Genomic DNA, 26,824 nt, shown 5'->3' with positions numbered 1-26,824 from the left:
TCCACATCCCCTCCAGCATTTGTCATTGGCTGCTTTGTGGATGTAGGACATTCTGACTGGGGTAAGGTGGTATCTCAGGGTTGTCTTTATTTGCATTTCCTTCACCACCAGGGATGATGAACATTGGGGGAATTGTTTTTTGTTTTTTGGCCAGTCCTTGGGTTTGAACTCAAAGCCTGAGCACTGTCTTTGAGCTTTTTGCTCAATGCTGATCCTCTACCATTTAAGCCACAATGCCACTTCTGGCTTTTTCTGTGTATGTGGTAATACGAATAAAAACTAGGGCTTCGCCAGGCGCCGGTGGGTGGCTCACGCCTATAATCCTAGCTACTCAGGAGGCTGAGATCTGAGGATTGCGGTTCAAGGCCAGCCAGAGCACCAAAGTCCGTGAGACTCATCTCCAATAAACCAATAGAAAACCAGAAGTGGTACTGTGGCTCAAGTGATAGAGCGCTCACCTTGAGTTGAAGAGCGCAGGGACAGTGCCCAAGCCCAGAGTTCAAGCCCCGCAACGGACAAAAAAAACAACTTCATGCATGCTAGGCAAGCACTAGCTTCATGCATGCTAGGCAAGCACTCTACCACTAAGTCACATTCCCAGCCCAAAATGGGCATTTTTATTTTCATAGTTCCATTGAGCTCTTTTGGCTTACACTTATAATCTTAGCTATTCAGGAGACAGATCTGAGGGATCTGGCTTCAAAACCAGCCAGAACAGAAAAGTCTGTAACTCTCATTCCCAATTAACTGGCAAAGTGCCAGACTGGAGGACTAACTCAAGTAGTTAATCACCAGGAATGGGCAAAAAAGTTGAGTGAGAAGCCTAAGTACATGCTCTGATACTAGCACCAAAAACAAAAAATTATCTGGAAAAGTAAGGTTCATTCATTTATTCAAATAGTTTGTGATGAATACAATATAGCAAAACACTGTGAATCCCCCAAAGACTTAAAAGTGGGAGAGTTTATTAAGTGCAGTCAGTATAGCTCCAAAGGTATGCACAGCATGTCTTAGAAGTACAAGGGGACAATTCTTTGACTTAGAAATGAAGACAGTATCATGCAAAATTTGTGAGGGTAGTTTTTCTTCCCCACCTCTACTAGTAGAAAGAACTCTCCATTTATGGGGGAAATAACAATTTAAATATTTTATATCCATGTTTTTCAACTCTAGCTTTTTAAAATTTTTTTCTGCCGGTCCTGGGGTTGAACTCTGGGCCTGGGCACTGTCCCTGAACTTTTAACACTCAGGCTAGTGCTCTACAATGTGAGCCACCATGCAATTTCCAGCTTTTTTGGAGGTTTTTTTTTTTTTTTTTGTCAGTTGTAGGGCTTGAACTCTGTGCCTGGATATTGACCCTCAGCTTAAGGCAAGCACTCTACCACTGGAGCCACAGTGCCACTTCGTTTTCTGGTGGTTAACTGGAGGTGAGTCTTATGGACTTTCCTGTCCAAGCTGGCTTTGAACTGTGATCCTCAGATCTCAGCCTCCTGAGTAGCTAGGATTAAAGTGTGAGCCACCAGCACCAGGCTTTCTGAGTAGTTTTTATTGGAGATTAGAGTCTCACAGACTTTCCTGTCCAGGCTGGCTTCAAACCACAATCCTTTTACCTCATTCTCCTGAGTAGCTAGGATTACAGGTGCGAGCCACTGGTGTGTCTTTTTCTTTTTTATGTCAATCCTGGGGCTTGAACTCAGGGCTTGGGCATTGTCCCCAACCTCTCTGTGTTCAAGGTTAGCACTTTACCACTTGAGTCACAGCGCCACTTTTGGCCTTTTATGTGGTACTTAGAAATCGAAACCAGGGCTTCATGCATACTAGGCAAGCACTCTGCCACTAAGCCACATTCCCAGCCCTCTTTTCTTTTCTTTTTGGTAGTTGTATCTTAATGCTGATGTCTGAGCCCCTGAGACTTTAATTTTATTGGTCTGGGTGGGTCCAATATGTGATAAAGATATACATTATTAAATATTGAATTCAGATTTTTTCAAATTGGTTATGCAAAAGCCTCCATGAAAAAGCATCACGTATATGACTTTTTATTTTTATTTTTTTAATTTTTTTTGGGGGGGGGTCTGGTCGTGGGGCCTGAACTCTGGGCCTAGGCGCTGTCCCTCAGCTCTTCAGATCAAAGCTAGCGCTCTACCACTTGAGCCACAGCGCCACTTCCGGCTTTTTTCTTTATGCTTATGTGGTGCTGAGGAATGGAACCCAGGGCCTCGTGCATGCAAGGCAAATGCTCTACCACTGAGCCACCTTCCCAGCCCCTGTATATGACTGTTTTAAGCCAACTAATTAGAAGTACTATGTAACTTTAATATTGAAACTAGTACTATTTATAAAAACTCATTATTAAAATTATTGATACCTGGCTGGGAAAGTGGCTCAGTGGCACAGTGCTTGCCTTGCATGCATAAGGCCCTGGGTTCGATTCCTCAGCACCACATAAGCAGAAAAACCAGAAGTGGCACTGTGGCTCAAGTGGTAGAGCGCTAGCCTTGACCTGAAGAGCTAAGGGACAGTGCTCAGGCCCAGCGTTCAGGCCCCATGGCTGACAAAAAAAAGAAAAAAATATATAATATATAGATAGATACCTAAACTATTGTAAAAATCCTATCTTTTCACAATAAAACTTAATGATATGTGAGAATAAAGCTATTTTATCAGGCAATAGCAAGCTCAATTTCTGTTTCAAATTCTTTATTATACATCATGGTTGCACAATTTGAGGTTGGTTAAGTACAATTGGTTTTCAGAATCTTGACTATTTTCTAGATTACTGCATGCAAGTGACCATGAAAATATTTGGCATTTTAAAATTTTGAAACTCTGAACAGGCACTTACATGAAAGATAACATTACCATTTATAGATGCTCCAGCACATGGTACATGGAACCTTTGGCCAGTAAAGAAGTTGGTTACTGACTTATCAAAGTGCCATAGTAGTAAAATAGGCTTAAAGAAATGTAATTTGCGTTATTTAGCTTACTCATAAGGTAAGGTTAACCAACTTGCACTGAAGTATATTAAAAAATATTGGTACAAAAACCAATGAACTTTATTAAGTGAAAGTAGTTTTCACATAGCAGGCCTCGTTTTGGTTCCCACAGTCCACATTTAGTGTATTTGCCACCAGACTCCATGCATTTGAACAGATGATTGCAATCTTTGCTATAGACACTGAATTTAGTGTTAAAGAAAAATAAGAATAGGGTGAAGTTTAAATGTGACTTTGAACTAGCTAAAGATCCACGTAACACAAAATTGTCCAGGTCTAGTTAACTATAGATGTGTCATCGGACCTGCTAAGTCCACCAACCCCGATTTTCTACTGAAAAGTAAATAAACCTGTAAAATCAAGAAAATGGTATTTGCATACACATGGCAAAAATATTTCTTAAATTAAAAAATATACATGTTTCAAAGAATTTATGGAAAAATTACATAGTTTTAATAAGTTCTAATATGCCAACATATGTCACCTCTATATTGCAACAAATGTCCTGCTGGAGAGTAGCGGAATGGCTACTTAATATGGGGGGAAAGAGTGCCACAATGACATGCCACATAATCCCTTGGCAAAAAAAATTTAATAGTTATGTTGTAGAAGACTCCAAAAAGAGATCAAATGCAAGAAGCCATGAAATGGTAGGCCCAAAACATCTACAGTGAAACATTCCACATACATTTCTGAAATGCATATGTAAAAATACAATTTTCAAGAAATATTGTGAAGGTATGTTTTAAAACTATAGAATGTAAGGGCCACTCAGATTTTATAATTGTATTTGAACATAAAAAATTAATTTTTTGCATGAAGAGAAGAGGTAATCTTAGCATGAAAAAGGAGGCCTTAAAATCAACATTATTCAGAAAGAAAGCAAAATTTACAAATACCAGCCAACTCACATGGAAATCCTTAAATGGCTATGCTAACGCATATCTGAGTGCTTATCAGTGTGCAGTAAAAAAAAAAAAAGGCAGCTTAAGAAATCTCCAGTGTTTCAAAGCACTTTTTAAAATGTACAATACATGAAAAACATTTAGTTACACTATAAAATAAAAATGCAGCACTGTAAGATAAAAGGAAGACTATTATATGTGGAATTTTGGCCTTTTTCCTGCTACAAAGCTGCAACCATCTTGAACCTGCTCAACTTAAAGGTTACAGTTTTTTGTTGTTCTTGCTTCCTCCTATTCAGTTCACATTTCAGGCTGCTCAGCAGATGCTTGTGATTCTGGAGATTCAAATCGCTGGTGAAAGTTTGTTCTCTGTTTCCTCAGTTTTTCAGGAGCTTTTCTCCACAAAATAATCTCCTAGAAAACCAAATTAATATTTTCAAGAAATTAATGTTCTCCATCATGCCTCAAATTTTCACCACAGAAATATGAACTGCAACTTATCCTCCCCAATTTCAATATTTAATATTTCAATATTTAATATTTAAATATTTAATAATTAGATTCATTCAGAAGATAAAGGACTGTTATACATTCACCAAGGGCTTAAATTTCCCATGAAGAACAAGTTCTAGAACACTTTAGTATTAAAAAAAGAGTATTAAGCCGGGCGCTGGTGGCTCACGCCTGTAATCCTAGCTACTCAAGAGGCTGAGATCTGAGGATCGCGGTTCAAAGCCAGCCCGGGCAGGAAAGACCGTGAGACTCCTATCTCCAATAAACCACCAGAAACCCGGAAGTGGCGCTATAACTCAAGTGGTAGAGCGCTAGCCTTGAGCTGAAGAGCTGAGGGACAGCGCCCAGGCCCAGAGTTCAAGCCCCACGACAAAAAAAAAAAAAGAGTATTAGAATTGGATCATCTCACGGACATTTATAACAAAAACCCCCAAATCTATTAAATAAATACAGCCATTAAAAGTAGTAACTGGATCCGGGCACTAGTGGCTTATTCCTATAATCCTAGCTACTCAGGAGGCTGAGATCTAAGGACCGCAGTTCAAAGCCAGCCAGAAAAAGTCCATGACACTTATCTCCAATTAATTGTCAGAAAACCCAGAAATGGACCTGTGGCTTAAATGGTACAGTGCTTGCTTTGGGCAAAGCTAGCTCAGGAAAGTGTCTAAGGCCCTGAGTTCAAACTCCAGGACCAACACACATGCACACGCACACACACAGTAGTAACTGGGCTAGGCACGGTGGTTCATGCCTGATGTCTAACTATTTGGAAGACAAATCAAATTTCAGTGCCAGGTTGGGTGGGAACTTAGCTAGCCCCTACCTCAACAAACCATGATGACATGTGCCTATCATCCCAGCTACACTGAAAGTATGAGTAGGAAGAATGTGGTCTGAGACCAGCCCTAGGCAAAAACACAAATCATTGTCTAACAACTGAAGCCGGGCACTGGTGGCTCACAACTATAATCCTAACTACTCAGGAAGCTGAGCTGAGGATCACAGTTCAAAGCCAGCCCAAGCAAGAAAGTCCATGAGACTTCCTCCCCGCCCCGCCCCCAACCCATTCCTGGAGCTTGAACGTGGCTTGGGCACTGTCCCTAACCTTTTTTGTGCTCAAGGCTGGTGCTCTACCACAGCGTCACTTCCAGCTTTTTCTGAGTATTTTATTGGAGGTAAGAGTCTCACGGACTTTCCTGTCTGAGCTGGCTTCAAACTGTGATCCTCAGATGTCAGCCTCCTAAATCGCTAGAATTACAAGTGTGGGCCACCAGTACTTAGCCTCCACGAGACTCTTGTCTCCAATTAACTATCAAAAGAAAAAACAAAGCTGGAAGTGGAGCTGTAGCTCAAGTGGTAGAATGCTAGTCGAGCAAAAAAAGCTCAGGGACAGTGCCCAGGACCTGTTAAAAAAACAAAAAACAAAAAAAACTTTACAAATTAGCTAACTTTATAGAGTCTTGCAGAATGATCATGGTGGAATCAATCATAATAGCTACATTTTTAATATACCTTCAGTGTTTTAGAAATGCTAATTTAATACAATAAAACTTAAAAAAAAAAAAAAAAAAAGCCAGGAGCTAGTGGCTCACGCCACCTACTCAGGAGGCTGAGATCTGAGGATTGCGGTTCAAAGCCAACCCGGGCAGGAAAGTCTGTGAAACTCTTATCTCCAATGAACCAACAGAAAACTGGAAGTGGTGCTGTCATTCAAGTGCACACTAGCCTTGAGCTGAAGAGCTGAGGGACAGCGCCCAGGCCCAGAGTTCAAGCCCCACAACAGACCAAAAAAAAAAAAGACAACTTTAAAAAGTGTACTGTCTAGGTGTTTTTAGATCTGCTGCAGAATCAAAGATCAGCATGGGTAGCACCTTACCTGCTGCTTGAAGTACCTTCTGTCTTCCTCATCAACAAGTACTAGGTTCAAAAAATACCTTACTGAAAATTTTTTATTCACATCTCTCATTGTTGGAGTTGGGTCATATCCTGCTAAAAACAATCTTATTGGAATTGATTCACCTGAAAGAAAAGAAATTTCTATTTAATGTAAATGATGATTTACAGTCACCCAAAACCTAGTATTAATTAAGCATTACAGTAAATATCAGTGTTTTGGTTCCTTATAATACAGAACAACAGCATTTCTCTGGCACTATATAATTTGGGGCCAGAAATTCTTTCTGTGGAGAGGTCTTATCCATATTTATTAGCAGCCTGGCTTCTACCAGAAACACTTATCAACATGATACCAGAAACACTTATCAACATGACATTCCAAAATCTCCACAATGTTAAATATCCCTTGGAATGAGAACCACTGCTCTAAGAAAGCCTGCCTAGCAAGCTCAAGACCCTGAGTTCAAACCCAATAAACAACAACAAAAATGTCATGATAAGCATTGCTTTAAGAATTTAAAAAAAAAAAAAAAGAAAATATTTCTTCTGAGACTTAAATACGTAGGGACACACAAAACTGTTAGCAATTACTCATTTATAAAGTTTGGAGATTGTAACAACAACAACAAAAAAAAAAGAATTAAAAAAAAATAAGCTGGGAGTCAATGGCTCACCCCTGTCATCTAGTTACTCAGGAAGCTGAGATCTGAGGATCAGGTGGTCCAAAGCCAGCCTGGAGAGGAAAATCCATGAGACTCTTATATCCAATAAACTACCCACAAAGCCAGTCGTAGAGCCCATGGAAGAGTACTAGCTTTGAGCAGAAGCAGCTCAGGGACAGCACTCAGGCCCTGAGTTCAAGCCCCAGGACTGGCAGGAAAAAAAATCAAAACTAGTTTCACACTGAATGCTCACTTACTCTTTTTTTTTTGGTCAGTTGTGGGGCTTGACCTATGGGCCTGAGTGCTGGTCCTTCAGTTCTTCAGCTCAAGGCTAGTACTCTATCACTTGAGCCACAAGGCCACTTCTGGCTTTTTCTGTTTATATGGTGCTGAGGAATCGAAGCAAGAGTCTCATGCATGAGAGGCAAGTACTTTACCACTGAGCCACCTTCCCAGCTCCTCACTTATTCTTAAACTGTCATAAACACTGCCATTGGCACTATAGAAAGTAATAAATGCAAGTGGGTACCTTTAACTGGTGCACCATCCATTATTTCATATTTGGCAATTGTTTCCGTTTCTGTAGTGGTACTGGGTCCTAATGCAGTAAGGTAAATAATGTTAATTAATTTCCAAAATATTATACCCAGCCCTGTTTCTTCATCCTATTTTCTAACACATTAATACATTTTATCTTCCTATTTTGTGAAAGTATTCATTCTTTTCTAATTTTTAATCTCTACATAACATCCTCATCACTACCAAATGCTTTACACTCTTCTTTCCAAAAGTAATACGCAATTCAGAAAGTATCATCTTCATGTAGTTCACTTAAAATATCTGGTAAACAGAACTAGAAATGCCTATCAGAATTAACAATTATATTCAGGTTTTCTCTACAACTCCAAACTGTCTTCTTGGGAAATTAATTTGAACATAGAACACCAAACTGTGTAGCTAACTAATATATATGCATAAATGTTAAGATCTACCTCCTAAGAAATTATTTGAACTCAAAACATTTAGGTGCTGGTGGCTCATGCCCATAATCTGAGCTACTTAAGAGACTGAGTTCTGAGAGGATCCCACTTCAAGGCCAGCCCAGGCAGGAAAGTTCATGAAGATGCTTATTTACAATTAACTACCAAAGGCTAGAAGTAGAACTATGGCTCAAGTGGTATGTGTCAGATTTGAGCAAAAAGAGCCAAGGGACAGCCCCAGGCCCTGAGTTCAAGCCCCATTACTGGCACAAAATAAAAAAATGTAAAGTCAATGTTAATTTATACCAAGAGCTGGGAAGTGGGGATAGCTCAGTGGTAGAACACTTGCCTACTATACAAGAGAAGGCCCTAAATTCAATCTCTAACACCAGAAAAAACAATTACATATTTGTGTGTACACATACACATTCATATATACATGACCATGCACACATTTGTTTCAGGCAAGTGCTACCATACCTACTTTGTGATTTCTTAATCTCAACTTTTCTACCTGCTAGTAAAAATTTAAGTGGTTTTAGCCAGGTGCCGGTGGCTCATGCCTGTAATCCTAGCTACTCAGGAGGCTGAGATCTAAGGATCTCAGTTAAAAGCCAGCCCAGGCACAAAAGTCTGTCAGACTCTTATCTCCAATAAACCTTTAGAAAACCAGAAGTGGAGCTGTGGCTCAAGTGGTAGAGTGCTCACCTTGAGCTGAAGAGCGCAGGGACAGCGCCCAAGCCCAGAGTTCAAGCCCCATGACCAACCAAAAAAAAACCACATTAAATTGTTTTAAGGTACTAAAACTTTAGCCAAGAGTATCTGGGAGGCTGAAACAGGAGGATCATGAGCATATGGCCAGCTGAGAGGTACATAGTGAGACCTTGACTCAAGGGAAAAAAAGAGACAAGAGTCTCACCATGCTACTCAGGCTGATCTTGAACTCACCTCAAATCATTCTCCCGCCCAAACCTCTTAAATAGCTAAGTCTAAAGGTGCATCCCCCTGCATCTCATACATTTATTGTCAAAAAAAAGCATTATTTAGCCATTTATTAAGTAACAAAGTTAGTAGGTGGATATCAATTTTATGTTTAAAGAATTTAAGATTTCCAAAGTTTTAGCCAGGCACTGCAGTGGCTTACCTGTAATCTTAGTTAGTTACTCAGGAGGCTGAGATCTGAGGATCATAGTTTGGAGCCAGCCCAAGCAGACAAACCTGATAAGACTCTTATCCCCAATTAACCACCCCAAAAAAATGGAAGTGGAGCTCTTGCTCAAGTGGTAGAATGCTAAGCCTTGTGTACAATAGCTCAAGAACACTGCCCATGGGCTAGGATGGTGGCTCAGTGGTAGATTGCTTGCCTTGCATGTACAAGGCCCTGGGTTCCATTCCTCAGTACCATATAAGCAGAAAAAGCCGGAAGTGGAGCTGAAGCTCAAGTGGTAGGATGCTAGCCTTGAGCTGAAGGACAGCATCCAGGCCCAGAGTTCAGGCGCCAGGACAGGAAAAAAAAAAAAAAAGATTTCCAAAGTTTCAACTAACATTTTATTATAAATATTTCTCAACTTACCTATTCCTGTGATCTCTTTTTTTATTAGTTGTAATTCCATGTGCTGTATTTTTATTCTTACTAATAGGAAGTAAATTTTTCCAACAATCACATCCTTTAAATGATACCTATGAGAAAAAATATATATCATTATCACTTTCAAAACAAAAATAGTGAAATAGGCTGTGAAAGGTTTTAATAGGTGCCTTTAAGATATTTAAGAATATCACTTGACAATTCATATTGTTTTAATTTCCCTCTTTTTAAAAAAAGTAACTGGCCAGGTGCCAGTTACTAGCTACTCCTAGCTAGTAACTACTAGCTACTCGGGAGGCTGAGATCTGAGAATCGAGGTTCAAAGCCAGCCATGAGACTCTTATCTCCAATAAACCAGAAAACCGGAAGTGGTGCTGTGACTCAAGTGGTAAAGCACTCATGTTGAGCTGAGGGAGAGCACCCAGGCCTAGAGTTCAAGCCCTACTACAATAAAAAAAAAGTAACTGCTTCATTATGCAAATAAGCTTTTATTTGACCATCAAAATATCTCAGCAGGAATAACTAGCTTTATTAATCATTGTCCTACTTACAACTCAGTTTTCAGAAAAGCTAAGTACTTAATGGAATTTTCCCCCTCTGGTCCTGAAGCTTGAACTCTAGGTCTGGGTACTGTAGTATGCTACCATTTGAGCCACCTTCACACTTCCAACTTTTTCTTTCTTTCTTTCTTTGGTCATGGGCCACCTTGACGCTTCCAACTCCTTCCTTCCTTCCTTCCCTTTCTTTCTTTCTTTCTTTCTTTTGTCGGTCATGGGGCCTGAACTCTGGGCCTGGGCGCTGTCCTTCAGCTCTTCAGCTTAAGGCTAGCACTCTACCATTTGAGCCACAGCTCCACTTCCAGCTTTTTCTGCTTATGTGGTATTGAGGAATCGAGCCCAAGGCCTTATGCACGCAAGGCAAGCACCCTACCACTAAGCCACCTTCCCAGCCCCTCTTGTAGATTTTTCTGTAACTAACTGGAGATAAGAATCTCACCAACTTTCCTGCCCAGGCTGGCTTTGAACTATAATCCTCAGGTATCAGCCTCCTGAGTTGCTGGGATTCCAGGCATGACCCAGTAGGCACCCAGCTTAATGGAAAAATGGTATGCTTGAATTTTTTTTTTTCTGGTTAGTCATGGGGCCTAAACTCGGTCTGGTCACTATCCCTCATCTCTTCAGCTCAAGGCTTGTGCTCTACCACTTAAGCCACAGTGCCACTTCTGGCTTTTTCTGCTTATGTGGTGCTGAGGAATTGAACCCAGGGCCTCACGCATGCAAGGCAAGCGCTCTACCACTGAGCCACCTTCCCAGCCCCCTTAAAAAAAAAAGTTTATATTTATTTATATTTTTATGTGGTATTGAGGATTCAAATCCAGGTCTCATGCATGCTAGGCAAGCACTCTACCACTATTCCCAGGCCCCCACCCTTTCTTTTTTCTGCCAGTCCTGGGGTTTGACCTCAGGGCCTGGGAGCTGTCCCTAAACTTCTTTGCTCAGGCTAGTGCTCTACCACTTGAGCCACAACTCGCCACCAGGGGCTTTTTCTGAGTAGTTTATTAGAGATAAGTCTCACAACCTTTCTGCCTGGGCTGGCTTTGAATTGTGATCCTCATATCTTAGCTTCCTGAGTAGCTAAGATAACATGCATGAACCACCAACTCCTGGCTTGAAATTTTTATTTCAAGCAAAAAGTATGATGATATTTTTCAATATTGAAAGAGATTAGTATGGTTAGTACTGAAAGTGCCAAACAGAGCAACTAACGCAAGTTATCTGGGCACAAAAAGATTAACAGGGGCAATACATTCCCATTGGACTTGCTGCTATAATATCTGATAAGCAAAAGCCATTTATAGGATCTTTAAAAGCATCTGGTAGCAAACTTGAGGATCCTACAATAATCAGAAAAAAGCTTCTTCCCAAAGCTGAATCCCAAAGTAACATTCTAAGAATCGATTAATACAATTATGTAAGTCTGAAGGGAGGCTTCAATGACAAGTTTTGAGGCAAGTGACAAATAATAAATCACATCATAGAGTAATATGGAGGATAAAAGAAGGTACACTGTTTCTTAAAAAAAAAAAAAAAAACAGAAAACTTTGTCAGGTGCTAGTGGCTCACACTTACAACCTAGCTACTCGGGGAGGCTGAGATACGAGCAACACGGTTCAGAGCCAGCCCAGTCAGCAAAGTCTGTGAGACTCTTATCTCCAATTAACTACCAGAAAACCAGAAGTAGAACTGTTGCTCAGAGATAGAGCAATAGCCTTGAGCAAAAAAAACAGCTCAGGTACAGTGCTCAGGCCCTGAGTTCAAGCCCCACAACAAAACCAAAACAACAACAACAAAACAAAACACCACATTTTTAATAAATACATACTTCCCCTTCCTTCTTTCTGAAGAGGATTATTAATAGTGGCTAAATGGTAAAAATTTTAACATCCTTCAAATTGCCAATAAATAAAATGCATTGCTTAGGTAATGTCAAAAAAACAAAAAGATTTTATTAGTTTTAAAGAAATGCCCAGGACAAAGTGATATCAAGCTATAATAAATGATTACAGATGAGCCGGGCGCTAGTGGCTCACGCCTGTAATCCTAGCTACTCAGGAGGCTGAGATCTGAGGATTGCGGTTCAAAGCCAGCCCAGGCAGGGGAGACTGTGAGACTCCTATCTCCAATAAACCACCAGAAAACCGGAAGTGGCGCTGTAGCTCAAGTGGTAGAGTGCTCACTTTGAGCTGCAGAGCTGAGGGACAGCGCCCAGGCCCAAAGTTCAAGCCCCAGGACCGACAAAAAATAAATAAATAAATAAATGATTACAGATATAATGGTACTGGTTGCCTTCTGAGACAGTGAGATCCTCTACATGAAGTAGTCAAGCAGAGTCTCATCAAGAATAGAATATAAAACACACCTGCACTGGAAGCCAAATTTTGTTAGGCTGTTAGCATCAGTTAATGCCAATTCTATCCTTAAATTGGTCAATTTACAAAGTTCTTTAAAAGTCTCCTACATTAATCTGTGAAGGGTACTTACTTTGATTTATTATATTCAAACTCTATATGTAGACAATCTTCAATACCCACTTCCATCTTAATGGAGTTGTTAACATCAGGATAAGTGGCAAGCTGGTGAACAATAAGATCATACTCTTTCACCATATCTGTCAGTCTCCTCACTATTGTCACCTTAAGAAAATACCTATAAAGTTCAATGAAAAGAGTGATAAAAAAAACACGTAATAAATTTAAGTGTTTTAAATAAGGAAGCATAAACTACTCGCTGGAACTCCTTTGGTATCAACTTACTTCATTCAAAGCATTCATGTAAAGGAGTTCCTTTCTGAGGGGATAGAGGGGTGTCCTAGAGTTTGAACCCAGGGTCTCATGCAAGGTAATCACATGCTCTATCACTAAGTTATACCCTGAGTCCTCAGTTTTGTGTGTTTATGTGGTATGTGTAGGTATGTTTAATATTCTCAACACAGAAAAAAAAATTCAATTCTAAGAAAACATTTCAGATGTATTTGAAGGGCTATCATCAAACCTACTGGTGGAAAACTCTTCATATGACTGTTCTTTTTAGGTTGTTTAATCCCTTATTAAGGCACAACTGTTTGACATTCGAGCTGTCAAACCCAGTACTCAAATGGATACAGAAAAAGCAGGCTGTTGGACTTGATGCTTTTATCTCAGGTATTTCTGGCTTTTTGCATGAAGACTTGGTGAAGAGAAAGGCCACTGGACTGGAAAATTAAAACTGGTTCCTCCTTCAGTTTGTTACTCATTCCTTTTGCACAAGTTAGTCTCTGGGTTAAGACCTTATACTGAATGAGATTTGTAAGGTAACCAATGGATCTGGAGAGTAAATAAGTTTATATAGCAAAGGACAAATAATTTACATAAAACTTCTTATGATGGGTTGATCTGAATGTATGTTAGAAAGTCCTTACTGAGCTCATCATTAGCCAGATAAAACAAAATGTGGCAGAATGTTTTAAATTTTAAGTCTTTCATTCCAGAATTGTAACTGAAAGTTCAAATAAGACATCAATAGTAGCCACTACTTTCTGACTGACTCTGCTTAGAGTTTATAATATGCACTCGTACCTCAAGCGGACATTGGCACCAATGTAAGACTCATATGGCTTTTCAACTTGCATAAATTCAAAATCATAACTTCTGCTCTGAGTCAGTTCTCCAGGTAGGGCTAGTTCTTTCACTAGATTTACAAATTCGTGAGTATTACTCTTGTCATTGAAAAGTTCTAAGATTTAAAAAAGCAAAAAGAACAGTTATATTTAGTATCTATTTCAATAAACCCAAACTTCTATCTCAAAGCAAGTAATTTTACCAAAAGAATGAAGCTGATTTGTCTCTGATAAACTAGAGCTATAATCTGAATTTAATTACCCTCATTATTATGCTCCATTTTGGCATAAATTCGAAGAAACATAACACAATGATGTTTCTACTAGAAATGAGTTTCATTCCTTCAATGTAATTATAATTAGGCCTCTCCCAATGTGAAGCTGTTTGACACATTACCAGGAATAATTTGAATATTTCTCTTTAAGACAATAATTCTGTTGTCATTTTATTGATCAAACTATAACATATACAAGAATAAAACTAACCATCAGTTAATTACTGTAACTTTCCCCTTAAGCAGGATCTCATACAAAATAGGTATGTCCACTCATTAGTGTACAGTAAAACTTAGCTAGATTTTAAACCTACACTATAAAGATATGCTTTCTTTTCTCTATCTGTGAGACTAAAATATTTATATACAGATATGTATAATTTAACCCGCTACTAAATCAAGAATGTCTTTGAAATCATGTATGAAAATGTATACAATCTGACCTAAGTCAAGGATAAATTACTCCTTTCCTTTTCATATGTAATTTTCTGTTGACAGGTGAGTCTGACTGCAGGTACACACTAGGTCAGAAAGACAAATGGCATGGGTAATTAGCAAATGAAAGATGAAGGTGATGTTGGTAATTGTAAGGCTGATGAAAAACAATGGAAGTTTCATCAAGTCAGCTGATTTATGCAACACCTTTCATTTTCAGTAATGAACCCAATAGCAAAGGCAGAATGATTCAAACATTATTCCATACAATTGAGAGACACATGATTAAATACACTGTCTCCTCTTACGCAAAATCAACTCCTTCCTTCCATAAAGTTAAGCTCTAATGAAATTATTTAACCACCACATCCAACCCTTTTGAAACTCAGTTATCAAAGAAAAAAATATGCTATTTTAAAACTCACCAATTTGACCTACAAATTCAATTCTAATTCCTTGGTGTTCTAGCCTCTTTCCAGGTTGCTTAAAGGCTAGGTTTACCTGCCAAAACATGAAATTATAAGAGATGTTAACAGTTCTTTAAGTGGGCCTACTAGATTCCTTCCAGATGAAGGCAATACAAAAGTATTTCAGATATTAGTTTATGAAGTATAAGATGCCACCACATACTTAGAGTAGGATGACCTAGTAACACCAAAAGAGGTGTAATTTATTCATACAAAATCACTAATGAACCTATTACTTATACACTTACTTAAACACCAACTTTATTAGGAAGGAATCCCTCATCATAGCTGCAAAAAGTACAAAAAGAGGGGAAACAAAGGAGGAGGCTACAAAGCGTGATAAGAAATGTACTCATTATCTTGCCCATGTAATTGTAACCCCTCTGTACAGTATTTTCACAATAAAAAATAAATTTTAAAAAAAGTACAAAAAGATTCAGAGAGCTGAGGTCATGGCTCAAGTGGTAGAGGGCCTGCATAGTAAACCTAAGGCCCCAAGTTCAAAGCCCTAGTGCCACCAAAAAAAAAAGACTCAAAAGGAAAATCCTTCAACTATTTCTGTGTTTTCTGGCCATATAATAAAGCAGTTCTAGGACTAATAGCATTTTAATATGAAGTAATCACTAATTCCAAGAACAGACCTAAAAGATCATTTTCAGTTTTCTGTAGGCAAAAATATATTGCATAATATTTGCATAATAATTGCTGTAATTCCTAACCTTAAAAGTTAATGCTTACACTGTCCAAAAAGAAATGTACTCATTACCAGACTTATTTAACTGTAACCCCTCTGTATATCACCCTTATAGTAACAATTAAAAATAAAGGAAAAGCAATGCTTATTGCTCTGAGTCTGAAACTCATCCTAAAAACATAATGTCTTCAGGTTTAAATTTTAGATATTCTTTGTCTTACATGTTTGGAATTAATATATAATGTCAGAATCCTTTAGTCATATACCTGTCGAGCAGAAACCTTAAACTTATAAATTTTGATTTAAAAAGTATCTTGTAGCTGTGTGTAGGGAATCATGCCTATAAATCCTAGCTGCTCTAGAGGCTGAGATCTGAGGATTTGCTGCTCAGATTTGTCTGTCTAGGCTGGCTTTATACCATGATCCTCGGATGTCCTGAGTAATAGCTAAGATTACAGGTGTAAGCCACCAGCACCTGGTCCTGAGAATCTTATCTACAATTAACTAGCAAAAAGCTGGAAGTAAAGTATGTCTTAAGTGTCAGATCAACAGATGTGGAAAGAAAAAGTGCAAGAGTCCTGGAGTTCAAGCTCAGTGCCAACACACACACACACCCCTTGGGTTATTAGTGCTGAAGCTCAGTGCCAACACACACACACACACACACACACACACACACACACACACACACTCTTGGGTTATTAGTGCTGAAGCTCAGTGCCAACACACACACACACACACACACACACACACACACACACACACACACCCCTTGGGTTATTAGTGCTGAAGCTCAGTGCCAACACACACACACACACACACACACCCTTGGGTTATTAGTGCTGAAGCTCAGTGCCAACACACACACACACACACACACACACACACACACACACACACACACACACACACACACACACACACACACACACACACACACACACACACACACACACACACACACACACACACACACACACACACACACCCCTTGGGTTATTAGTGCTGAGAATTAAACCCAGGGCATTGCACATGTAATACACATGCTATACCATACCACACTACATTTCTGGGCCCCTGCTTTCTTTACTATAACAAATATTGGTAATGTGATCCTAAAAAGCTTTTCTTCAGTCAATCTTCTCAAAAGATTGTTTGAGGACCAATAACAAACTACTTTTGCAGAATGGATTATTATATGTCCCCTTCTATACTTATATCTTATAGTCAATGTGAAGTTACTTGCCTTAAAAATTAACATCTCAGAAGTAAATACATGTAGTGTATCATATGATAGAATATTAAAAGTTTAATAGAATGGAAGTTTTTAATGATGTGGGAAGATGTACATGGTATGTTACATGAAAAAAGCACAGTGAATTGTATACAAGTATAATGCCAATTAAACACTTTGAAACTACACAAGGAAAAAAAAATTTTTTTTGGTTCAGATCCTGGGGCTTGAACTCAGGGTCTAGATGCTGTCCCTGAGCTTTGATGTTCAAGGCTACTACCACTTCAGCCACAGCTCTACTTATTATCTTCTTATATCTTTTTTGGTAGCTAAGTGAAGAGTCTCACAGACTTACCTGCCTAGGCTGGCTTTGAACTGATATCCTTAGATCTCAGCCTCCTGAGTAGCTAGGATTGTTAAGTGTGAACTACTAGCACCTGGTTACAAAGAAGGTTACAAAGAAAATATTCTTAAAATCAGTTGCTTCTGGAATGATTATAAGTAATTTTTTTCTCTTCTTTGTAGCTGGGTTTGTGTGTGTATATGCATGTGTGTGTATGCATGCACACGCTGTAAGACATCCCTTCTATTTATAGTCTGTATTTAATGCAAATCAATGCTGTAACATAAAAAACTAGTATGAATCAAACAATACACAAATAACAATCCAAATAGATGCACAACATTCAGGTATGAAGCAAAAGCAGATGTTCATTCATACATATTGAAACTTCAGATCTATATGATCTGGTTGCCTCTGTATAGGTTTCTACAGATATAAAAAAAATATTTGCCAGGCGCTGGTGACTCACACCTGTAATTCTAGCTACTCGGGAGGCTGAGATATGAGAATCACGGTTCAAAGCCAGCCGGGGCAGAAAGTCCATAGACTCCTAAGTCCAATAAACCAACAAAGTAGCCCTGTGGCTCCAGTGGTAGAGCACTAGCCTTGAGCTGAAGAGCTGAAGGACAGCACCCAGGCCCAGAGTTCAAGCCCCATGACCCACAGGGAGGGGAAGGGGGAGAGTTTAAGACAGCTATAGCCACATTTGATTTTTTTTAACGGTGTGTGTATCAAGACAGTTATAAAAGATTTACTACAGAATCAAAAACCCATTTTTAGGCCTGATAGCAGACAGTTTCCAAATGTTGCTATTCTGTTGCATAACTATAGCTTAACTATTTACAGTAAAGTATAAATAGTCTTAAATTTAAGGATTTTAAAGAAAGCATCAGGTCTTACTTCCCAAATGTATACTTCACAGTTTTGGCTCCTTTACATATTTTCTTTTCTAATTTCAAGATCTGTAATTGTATCTTCAAAATAGATTATTTTTAATTGTGAAACTTATCCAACACATACAGAAATCAAAAGCAGCATTTTGAAATTAGTTGAGGCCAATGCAAGTCTACTCTTTGGAATCAGTTTGGCTAAATGAATCTGATACTCTTATAATGAGACAGGGAAAATACCCTATCATTATCTTGGCACATCAATTACTACATAAAAGTCAAATATACTTCAAGCTCCAAGACCACACACACCAAATCCAAAGCCCTACAGGAAAGGAAAAAAAATTATCTTTTTGCTAGTCCTTGGACTTAAACTCAGGGCCTGGGCACTGTCCTTATACCTCTTTGTGCTTAAGGTTAACACTCTACCACTTGAGCCATAGCGCCACTTCTGGCTTTTTTTTCTTTTTTGTCGGTCATGGGGCTTGAACTCTGAGCTTGGGTGTTGTCCCTCAGTTCTTCAGCTCAAGGCGAGCACTCTCCCACTTGAGCCACAGTGCCACTTCTGGCTTTCTAGTGGTTTATTGGAGATACGAGTCTCATGGGCTTTCCTGCCCAGGCTGGCTTTGAACCACAATCCTCAGACCTCAGCCTCCTGAGTAGCTAGGCTTACAGGTGTGAGCCACTGGCGCCTGACTCTGGCATTTTTTTTTTTTTTTTAGTAGTTTACTGGAGATAAGAGTCTCACAGGGACTTTTCTGCTTGGGCTGGCTTGGAACAGTAATCCTCAGATCTCAGCCTCCTCAGTAACTAGGATTAAGGAGTAAGCACTGGCCCCCAGTTTTGGAAGGAAAAGAGAGTTCCATTTCCTTGAGAGCTGTGATGGCTTAACAATGTGAAACTATCTAAAATGAATTAAGTAGAGCACCAGTGGCTCGTGCCTCTAATCCTACTATCCATGAAGCTGAGATCTGAGAATCAAGGTTCAATGCCAGCCTGGGCAGACTAATCTGAGCAGACAAATCTGAGAAACTCTAATCGCCAATTAACAACCAAAAAGTATTAATGGAGCTGTGGCTCAAACAATATAACACTAGCCTTGAGCAAAAAAGATCAGGGGCCATAGCCAGGTCCAGAGCTCAAGCTTCAGGACAGAGAGACACACAGACACACACACATATTTTTTAAAAGTACAGATCAATTTGTAGAGTGCCCTTTGTTTTTGATATTTGACCATAATTAGAGCATTTTAGCAAGACTGTTACAGAAGAAAAGCTGTGTTCTTTTCAGAGCCTTATGTCAGAAGCACCCAGTACTAGTTCATACCTGCACTGGTGACATTAACTGTGATCTTGTTTAAATGAAGGGCATCTACCTCATTTCTCCAATTTAAAGTTACAATTTTCCCTTTGTTATTATTAATAAGGAATTTATGTGGAGAAATATGAGACTACGTATGTTTAAAAATCCATGAAAACTAAAGGCAAGGAAAACAAATCTGTATATAAAACATCTATCCTACAATAAACCAGTCTCAAAGCTCACACTAATTAAATATATGTCAATGTACTATGAACCATTTAGTGTTTAGAGACACCAAAATATCTGTATACTATTGTTACTCAATAATGTGACTATCTAAGATTATGTTCCCAAGTGCTACCAACACATCCATATCAATGAGAGAGAGTACAAAAATATTCCCTATTTAAACAATGAACCAAACAGATGCCTTTGCTCACTTTTGCAACAAAGTACAGACACGCAGTTTAGTGTGGGTGTCTTGGCATTCACACTATTACTTCACCATATTCCACAGAGCAATCTAGCCACTTTATGAAGAAAAATAAAATAGTAAAAATGTCTATAAATGGAAGAAACAGTAAAATTTGATCTCCACAATAATTTATCACTTTGAAACAAATACCAATTGCTCCCTCTTCACCTTAATGTGATCCAGTAAGCAAAATATGCTTCAGGAAGGCTATGATCAAATGGTAGTGCTTGGCTAAGCACAAGGCCCTATGTGCAACCCTTAGAACCACAAAAAAACAAAACATAAGCCAGGCGCCAGTGGCTCACGCCTGTAATCCTAGCTACTCAGGAGGCTGAGATCTGAGGATTACGGTTCAAAGCCAGCCCAAGCAGGAAAAGTCCATGAAACTCTTTTTTTTTTGGGTCCGGTCATGGGGCCTGAACTCTGGGCCTGGGCGCTGTCCCTCAGCTCTTCAGCTCAAGGCTAGCACTCTACCACTTGAGCCACAGCGCCACTTCCAGCTTTTTTCTTTTTGCTTATGTGGTGCTGAGGAATTGAACCCTGGGCCTCAGGCACGCAAGGCAAGCGCTCTACCACTGAGCCACCTTCTCAGCCCCCATGAAACTCTTATCTCCAATAAACCACCAGAAAACTGGAAGTGGTGCTGTGGCTCAAGTGGTAGAGTGCTCGCCTTGAGCTGAAGAGCTAAGGGACAGCAAGCAGGCCCAGAGTTCAAACCCCATGACCGACAAAAAACAAAAAACAAACAAAACAAACACTCACAATGGATAAGGAAAAAACAATTCCTTCTGAAAACTGAGTAAAGGAGGTAAGTTCTCTTGGTTAAAAAAGTTTTTATTTCCTGCATTTCATTAGAAATTTGAAACACAAAGCAAAGGTAAGATATCAATTAATCTGTACACAAACAATAATTTTAATGATATTTGAGGGAACTATCTTTTTAAAGAATGTCCTGGGAAAGAATTTATGGACCCTTCCCCCTCCAAAAAAAACTCCCAGATAAATTACTAGCTAAAAATATCACAATTTCAAAAACTTTACCTGAATTAATTAAACAGAATAAGATTCTGTATTTTTTTTTAAACAAGAAAAAAACTAGGCTTGATTGATTTATGGCAATACTGAGGTTTTGAACTTGGGCATTTTGTTAGGCAGGTATCTTATCATTATACAAATGTGTTACTGTATTGTACATTTTATTTATTTTTTTTTTTTTTGAGTCCAGTCGTGGGGCCTGAACTCTGGGCCTGGACGCTGTCCCTCAGCTCTTCAGCTCAAGGCTAGCGCTCTACCACTTGAGCCACAGCGCCACTTCCGGCTCTTTTCTTTTTGCTTATGTGGTACTGAGGAATTGAACCCAGGGCCTCAGGCATGCAAGGCAAGCGCTCTACCTCTGGGCCACCTTCCCAGCCCTGTATTGTACATTTTAATAAGGATGGAATACCAAGATATATTTTCCTACAGTTAAAATTTAATAATGGGGAGGTAGGGACTGGGGTGTAGCTCAGTGTCAGAGAAATTGCCTAGTATACATTAGACCCTGTGTGCACACACATGTGTACACACACAGCACATATGGGGAGGGGCAGGGGGAAGTAGCTCATCTGCAATTCTAGCTAGATCAGAAGGTAGGTGGGAAGATGGTGGTTCAACATTAGCCTAGGCAAAAAACTTCACAAAACTTCATCTTAACCAATAAAAATCTGGGCATGCTGGTAGCCATCTTTACAGCTACATAGAAACCATACATAGGAGGATCAAAGTCCAGGTCAGCTAGGGCATAAATGCAAGATCCTATCCCAAAAATAACTGAAGGAAAACAGCACAAGCATGGCTCAAATGGTAGACTGTATGAATGCTTGCCTAGTAATCACAAAGCCCTAAGTTCAAACTTAAAAATTTTTGTGGTCCTTTATATATAAATTTTAAAGGGTCATGACATAAAGAAGCTTGAAAACCTCTATAGTAATGTACTTATTTCTATATGTCACATGAAAGAAACAAAGAGACCATGTGAAGGGTGTTTTCACATTTCTTTTTTTTTTTTTTTTTTTTGGTCCGGTCGTGGGGCCTGAACTCTGGGCCTGGGCGCTGTCCCTCAGCTCTTCAGCTCAAGGCACCACTTCTGCCTTTTTTTCTTTTTGCTTATGTGGTGCTGGAGAATCGAACCCAGGGCCTCATGCATGCAAGGCAAGCACTCTACCACTGAGCCACCTTCCCAGCCCCATGTTTTCACATTTCTACATAGAATTGTATATCCTATTTATTCCAAATTATTTCCACCAATGACTATTACATTAATCCAAAGTACTTATTTTAGAATATGTAAAACAAAATCACAGCTGAGAATTGGTAATCCTAGCTACTTGGAAAACTGAGAATGGGAATAACAAGGTTGGCCCAGGGAGAAAAATTCACAAGAGTGCCTCTCTCAATACATAGCTGAATGCAGTGGAATACATCTGTCATCTTAAATTACATGGGTGGTTGAGATTGGGTGAATTACTGTTCCAGGCTACTCAGAGCAGAAAAGTCCAGGATTCTCCATAACAACAAAGAGAAGCCAGATGTAGTGGCACATGCCTGTCATCCCAGCAATAAGAAGCCTAAAATAAGCAGATCAGGGTTCAGGAATAAACCATGGCAGGAAATGAGAGTGTATCTCAAAGATAACTAGCAAGGGTGAAGTTATGGCTATGCAATAGAGTGCCAGCCTATTAAGCTTGAGGCCCTGAGTTAAAACCTTAGTTCTCTGGGCATATGGCTTAGTGGTAGAGTGCTTGCCTAGCATGCACGAAGCCCTGGGTTCCATTCCTCAGTACCACATAAACAGAAAAAGCTGGAAGTGGTGCTGTGGCTCAAGTGGTAGAGTGCACAGAGGCCCAAGAATAGAGCCCAGGCCCTGAGTTCAAGCCCCAGGACTGGCAAAAAAAAAAAAAAAAAAAGATCTCACTACTGTCAAAAAAAGAACACAATGAAACTTTTTGAAGTATTTTTCACATAGAAATGAAGATACTGTCTTATAACCTGTTTTATTCACACCAATAACTGTATAATCACAAACAAGCTACTCAACAAGGAGCTACTATTCCCTCATCTATAAAACAAAACATTAACTGTGGGTAGAAGCTACGCGGGAAGTTCTAGCTACTTGGGAGACTAGACAGAATCCTGCCTAAGCCTAGGAATTCAAGGTCAGCCTGGCAAACAGCTAAACTTTGGAGAGAGGGAGGGGGGAGGGAGAAAAGGAGAGAGAGAAACAGACACATACACATATACATCACAATACCTGTATCTCATTAAGTTCTTGAGATGTCAAGAACTTAGATAGAGCCCAATGGTGGCTCGTGTTGTAATCCTAGCTACTCCTACTCAGGAAGCTGAGATCTGAGGATCATGGTTTGAATCCAGCTGGGGCAGCAAAGTCCATGAGACTCTTATCTCCAATCAGCTACTCAGAAAAACCTGAAAGTGGCACTGTGGCTCAAGTTGTAGAGCACTAGCCTTGAACACAAAGAGGCTCAGGGACAGTGTCCAGGCCCTGAGTTATGACCAAGACCAGGAAAAAAAAAAACTTAGATGAGTCGCACTAATTCCAGATACTCAGGGGCTGAGGTCTGAGGACTGAGGTTGGAAGCCAGCCTGGCAAATAAATTTAAGAGACTCTTAACTCTAATAAATCAGCAAAAAGCCAGAATTGGAGGAAAGGTTCAAGTAGGAGAGCACCAGCATTAAGCTACACAGCTAAGCAAGACCTTAAGACCCTAGTACAGGCACATGCCTTATAGCCCAACTTAGTCCTTCAGTAGATGCTTTAGAAGGCATTGTATAAAATGACAGCTACAGCTGGGCGCCAGTGGCTCACACCTGTAATCCTAGCTACTCAGGAGGCTGAGATCTGAGGATCACAGTTCAAAGCCAGCCTAGGCAGGAAAGTTCAGGAGACTCTTATCTCCAATTAACCACCAAAAACCGGAAGTGGTATTGTGGCTCAAAGTGGCAAGGTGCTGGACTTGAGCTGTAAAAGCTCAGGGAAAGCGCCCACGTCCAGAGTTCAAGTCCCATGACCAACAAAAACAAAACTGACAGCTCCAAGCAAGTTGCTGCTCCGAGAAGATCTTCCAATAAATAACACACAAGATGAGGAAGTGAAAGACACTGATACTGATGATGCTAATTGTGCAGGCCTCTGCTAATGTGCATTTGTGTCCTAGTGGAGATGGGAGGGAAGGGATGGTAGGGGAAAAACAAAGGAGGAGGCAACAATGCTTGATAAGAAATGTACTCATTACCTTGCTCAAATGATTGTAACTCCTCTGTACAGTCTTTTCCCAAAAAAAGACTTATTAAAAAAAAAAGCTCAACAACAGCATCCAAGCCCTAAGTTCAAGCCCCAGGACCAGCAGACACACAAAAAATGTTTATAAATAAGATTTTTTTTTTAGGTGGTACTGGGGCTTGAGCTCAGGGCTTAACACTTGAACACACTCCCAGTTCTTTCACTTTCTGGTTTCACTATTTTTTCTTGCCTTTTTCCCAGGCCAACCTAGACCACATTCTTCCCCATCTCAACCTCCTGAGTAGTTATCATTACAGATATGAGTCATCAATGCCTTGCCTAGAAGATTAATAAAATTTAATTAGGCTATACCATGTAGGCTAAGTGTACAGAAGGCTGTACTACCTATATCTAAGTACATTCCACATTCACATAATGATGAAACTGCCTAAAGACACATTTGTCAAAAACATATCTCTACAAAAAAAAAAAAAAAAATGTATCCAGATGTAGGGCACCTGCTTGCAAATGTGAAAGCCTGAGTTCAAACCCTAGCAATGCCAAAAAAGAAAACAAATCACCCAGAAATGTATCCCTGTCATTAGACTACATATGACTGTATTTCAAATACACAGAAACTAAGAGATATATCCAGAATTCAATAGTAAATTTATTTCTATGATGGGATTCTGTCGGATTTACCAAACTTTTTATACATGTAGGTATTACTTTAATGCAGAAGAAAAATTATAGTGTTCCATATTTTAAATATTTTTAGCTTTTTCTCTATTCCCTAGTATTGAAGGCTAATGAGTACTAATCACATTCCCAAATGTCTAAGAATGATCTTATACATCACTGGATGAGAAAAAGGAAAAAGAAGTCTTACAGAATGTATCCTTAATATATCTGACCATGCACAGACATATTCCCAAAGTATATAGGCCCTCAATAGAATACCAAGAAATGACACCACGAGACACAATGGTAGTTCAATGAGGTACGCTACCAAGAATGACAAGGAAAGCCTTTGAATATTTTACCAGAAAATTAATCCCAATCTCTAGAACTCAACTGTTAGGGGAGAAGCATACTTTGAGGGTATCACAGCCATGTTCTGGAGAAACTAACACTAGACATAGTTACAGTCATAAACAGAAAATTTTGTGGAATTTAAACACTTTGTCCCACTTGTGGGAGTTGGGGATCAAGAGGAGAAGGAGGGTAGACAAATGAAGAAAGGGAAGAATGCAGTCTTAATACCCAATACATATCCTGTGAAACTAGGAACACTGAGGGGAGGGTTTGGGAAGGATGGGGAAATGATGAAAGGATAATATCAATCAAGATGCACTATATTCATAACTGATTTGCTCAATGGCAACTCCTTTGTACAAACTACTTAAAGATAATAAAAATATAATTATAAAAAACACTTTGCCCCTGAATCTCTTTTAGGGTTAAGAAGTTTCTCCTAAATCTGTCTGATGAATCAAAGATTTTAGCTGACCTTCAAGGGAAAAAAATGTCCATTTCTAAGAAAATCATTCAAATTTAGACATAGTACAGACCATCTTAATTTTAATATCCTACAACTAGGTACTCTCCAAACAAAAATTTACCTTTCCTGAAACAGATTCTCCATCATAGAAGAGATAGTGCTTTTCTACTTTGCCATCTTCGGTTTTCATTTCTGCCATTTTTCTGGTTTCCTCATCATTAAGGACAACATCAATCTCACAAATGGGACCAAAAAAACCTCCAAGGAAACTCTGAAATAAAAGTAAAATACTCATAATTATCATGTTTAGTTACTCACTACATTTTATAATTCAAATTTAATTACCTGTGACCTAAAGCTAAACAGACTACAAATCTGAATTTACAAGGAAATAACATATCATTCTATGTCAAACAGAACTATGTGGAACAATGTGCATAGTTTCCAAGATTGTAATTACATACAAACATTTGTTCAACGTAGATTTCATATTGTTTTACAATTTCAAGAAACTCTCTAAAGAAATGTAAAAAATCAATACTTTCAATCATTTCCATAGGTAACCATTCTAAATAATCAGATACTAATATATCAGAAACTTAGAATTTTTTTTTTTTGCCAGTCCTGGGGCTTAAACTCAGGGCCTGGGCACTGTCCCTGAGCTTCTTTTTACTCAAGGCTAGTACTTTACCACATGAGCCACAGCACCACTTCCGGCTTTTTCTGTTCATGTGCTACTGAGGAATGGAACCCAAGACTTCATGCATGCTAGGCAAGTAATCTCTCACTAAGCCACATTCCCAGCTCCCAAACAATCAGACTTACCCCTCTATCAGTCTCCCTCTTTGTCCTCCCCCTTTGCCCCCCCGCTTTTTTTTTTGCCAGTCCTGGGGCTGGCAATGCCTGAGCCACAGCACCACTTGAGCCACAACACCACGTTCAGCTTTTTCTGTGTATGTGGTACTGGGGAATAGAACTCAGGGATTCATGAATGCTAGGCAAGCACTCTACCATGAAGCCACATTCCCAGCCCTCTCCAGCCCTCCCCCAACACTTTCTGATGTCCTTTATATTTTGGTCATAGTTAGGATTTATGGAACCATGCTTATAAAATTTTACAGCAATTTCATTAGTTTCCTAATGGAAACTTCATTATGAAGGGCTTCTCTAATGTAACACATCCTGTTCAAACTTAACATAGTAGATCTGTAGTATCTGTAGTAAGTAGCAC

The 26,824-nt window shown here is 39.3% G+C and overlaps 1 protein-coding gene across 1 annotated transcript in view; it reads right to left on the bottom strand.

Annotated features, from left to right (window-relative positions):
• Positions 1 to 2,679: 2,679 nt before the first annotated feature.
• Positions 2,680 to 26,824, bottom strand: part of Vps26a (VPS26, retromer complex component A) — a 32,818-nt gene continuing 8,673 nt past the window's right edge. The window contains exons 2-9 of the mRNA XM_042696402.1: positions 25,715 to 25,864; positions 14,834 to 14,909; positions 13,658 to 13,814; positions 12,585 to 12,749; positions 9,529 to 9,635; positions 7,505 to 7,573; positions 6,294 to 6,436; positions 2,680 to 4,318 (exon numbers count right to left, since the gene is read on the bottom strand). Coding sequence (XP_042552336.1) covers positions 4,205 to 4,318; positions 6,294 to 6,436; positions 7,505 to 7,573; positions 9,529 to 9,635; positions 12,585 to 12,749; positions 13,658 to 13,814; positions 14,834 to 14,909; positions 25,715 to 25,864 — 981 coding nt within the window. The 3' untranslated portion in view covers positions 2,680 to 4,204. The remainder of the gene's footprint in view (positions 4,319 to 6,293; positions 6,437 to 7,504; positions 7,574 to 9,528; positions 9,636 to 12,584; positions 12,750 to 13,657; positions 13,815 to 14,833; positions 14,910 to 25,714; positions 25,865 to 26,824) is intronic.

The sequence above is a fragment of the Dipodomys spectabilis genome, unplaced genomic scaffold (assembly GCF_019054845.1).
Source record: "Dipodomys spectabilis isolate Male_0828 unplaced genomic scaffold, ASM1905484v1 ptg000207l, whole genome shotgun sequence".
In the NCBI taxonomy this organism is placed as follows: domain Eukaryota; kingdom Metazoa; phylum Chordata; class Mammalia; order Rodentia; family Heteromyidae; genus Dipodomys; species Dipodomys spectabilis.
Note: the sequence above shows the minus strand (reverse complement) of the source record. Positions and strands in the feature narration are given on the sequence as shown.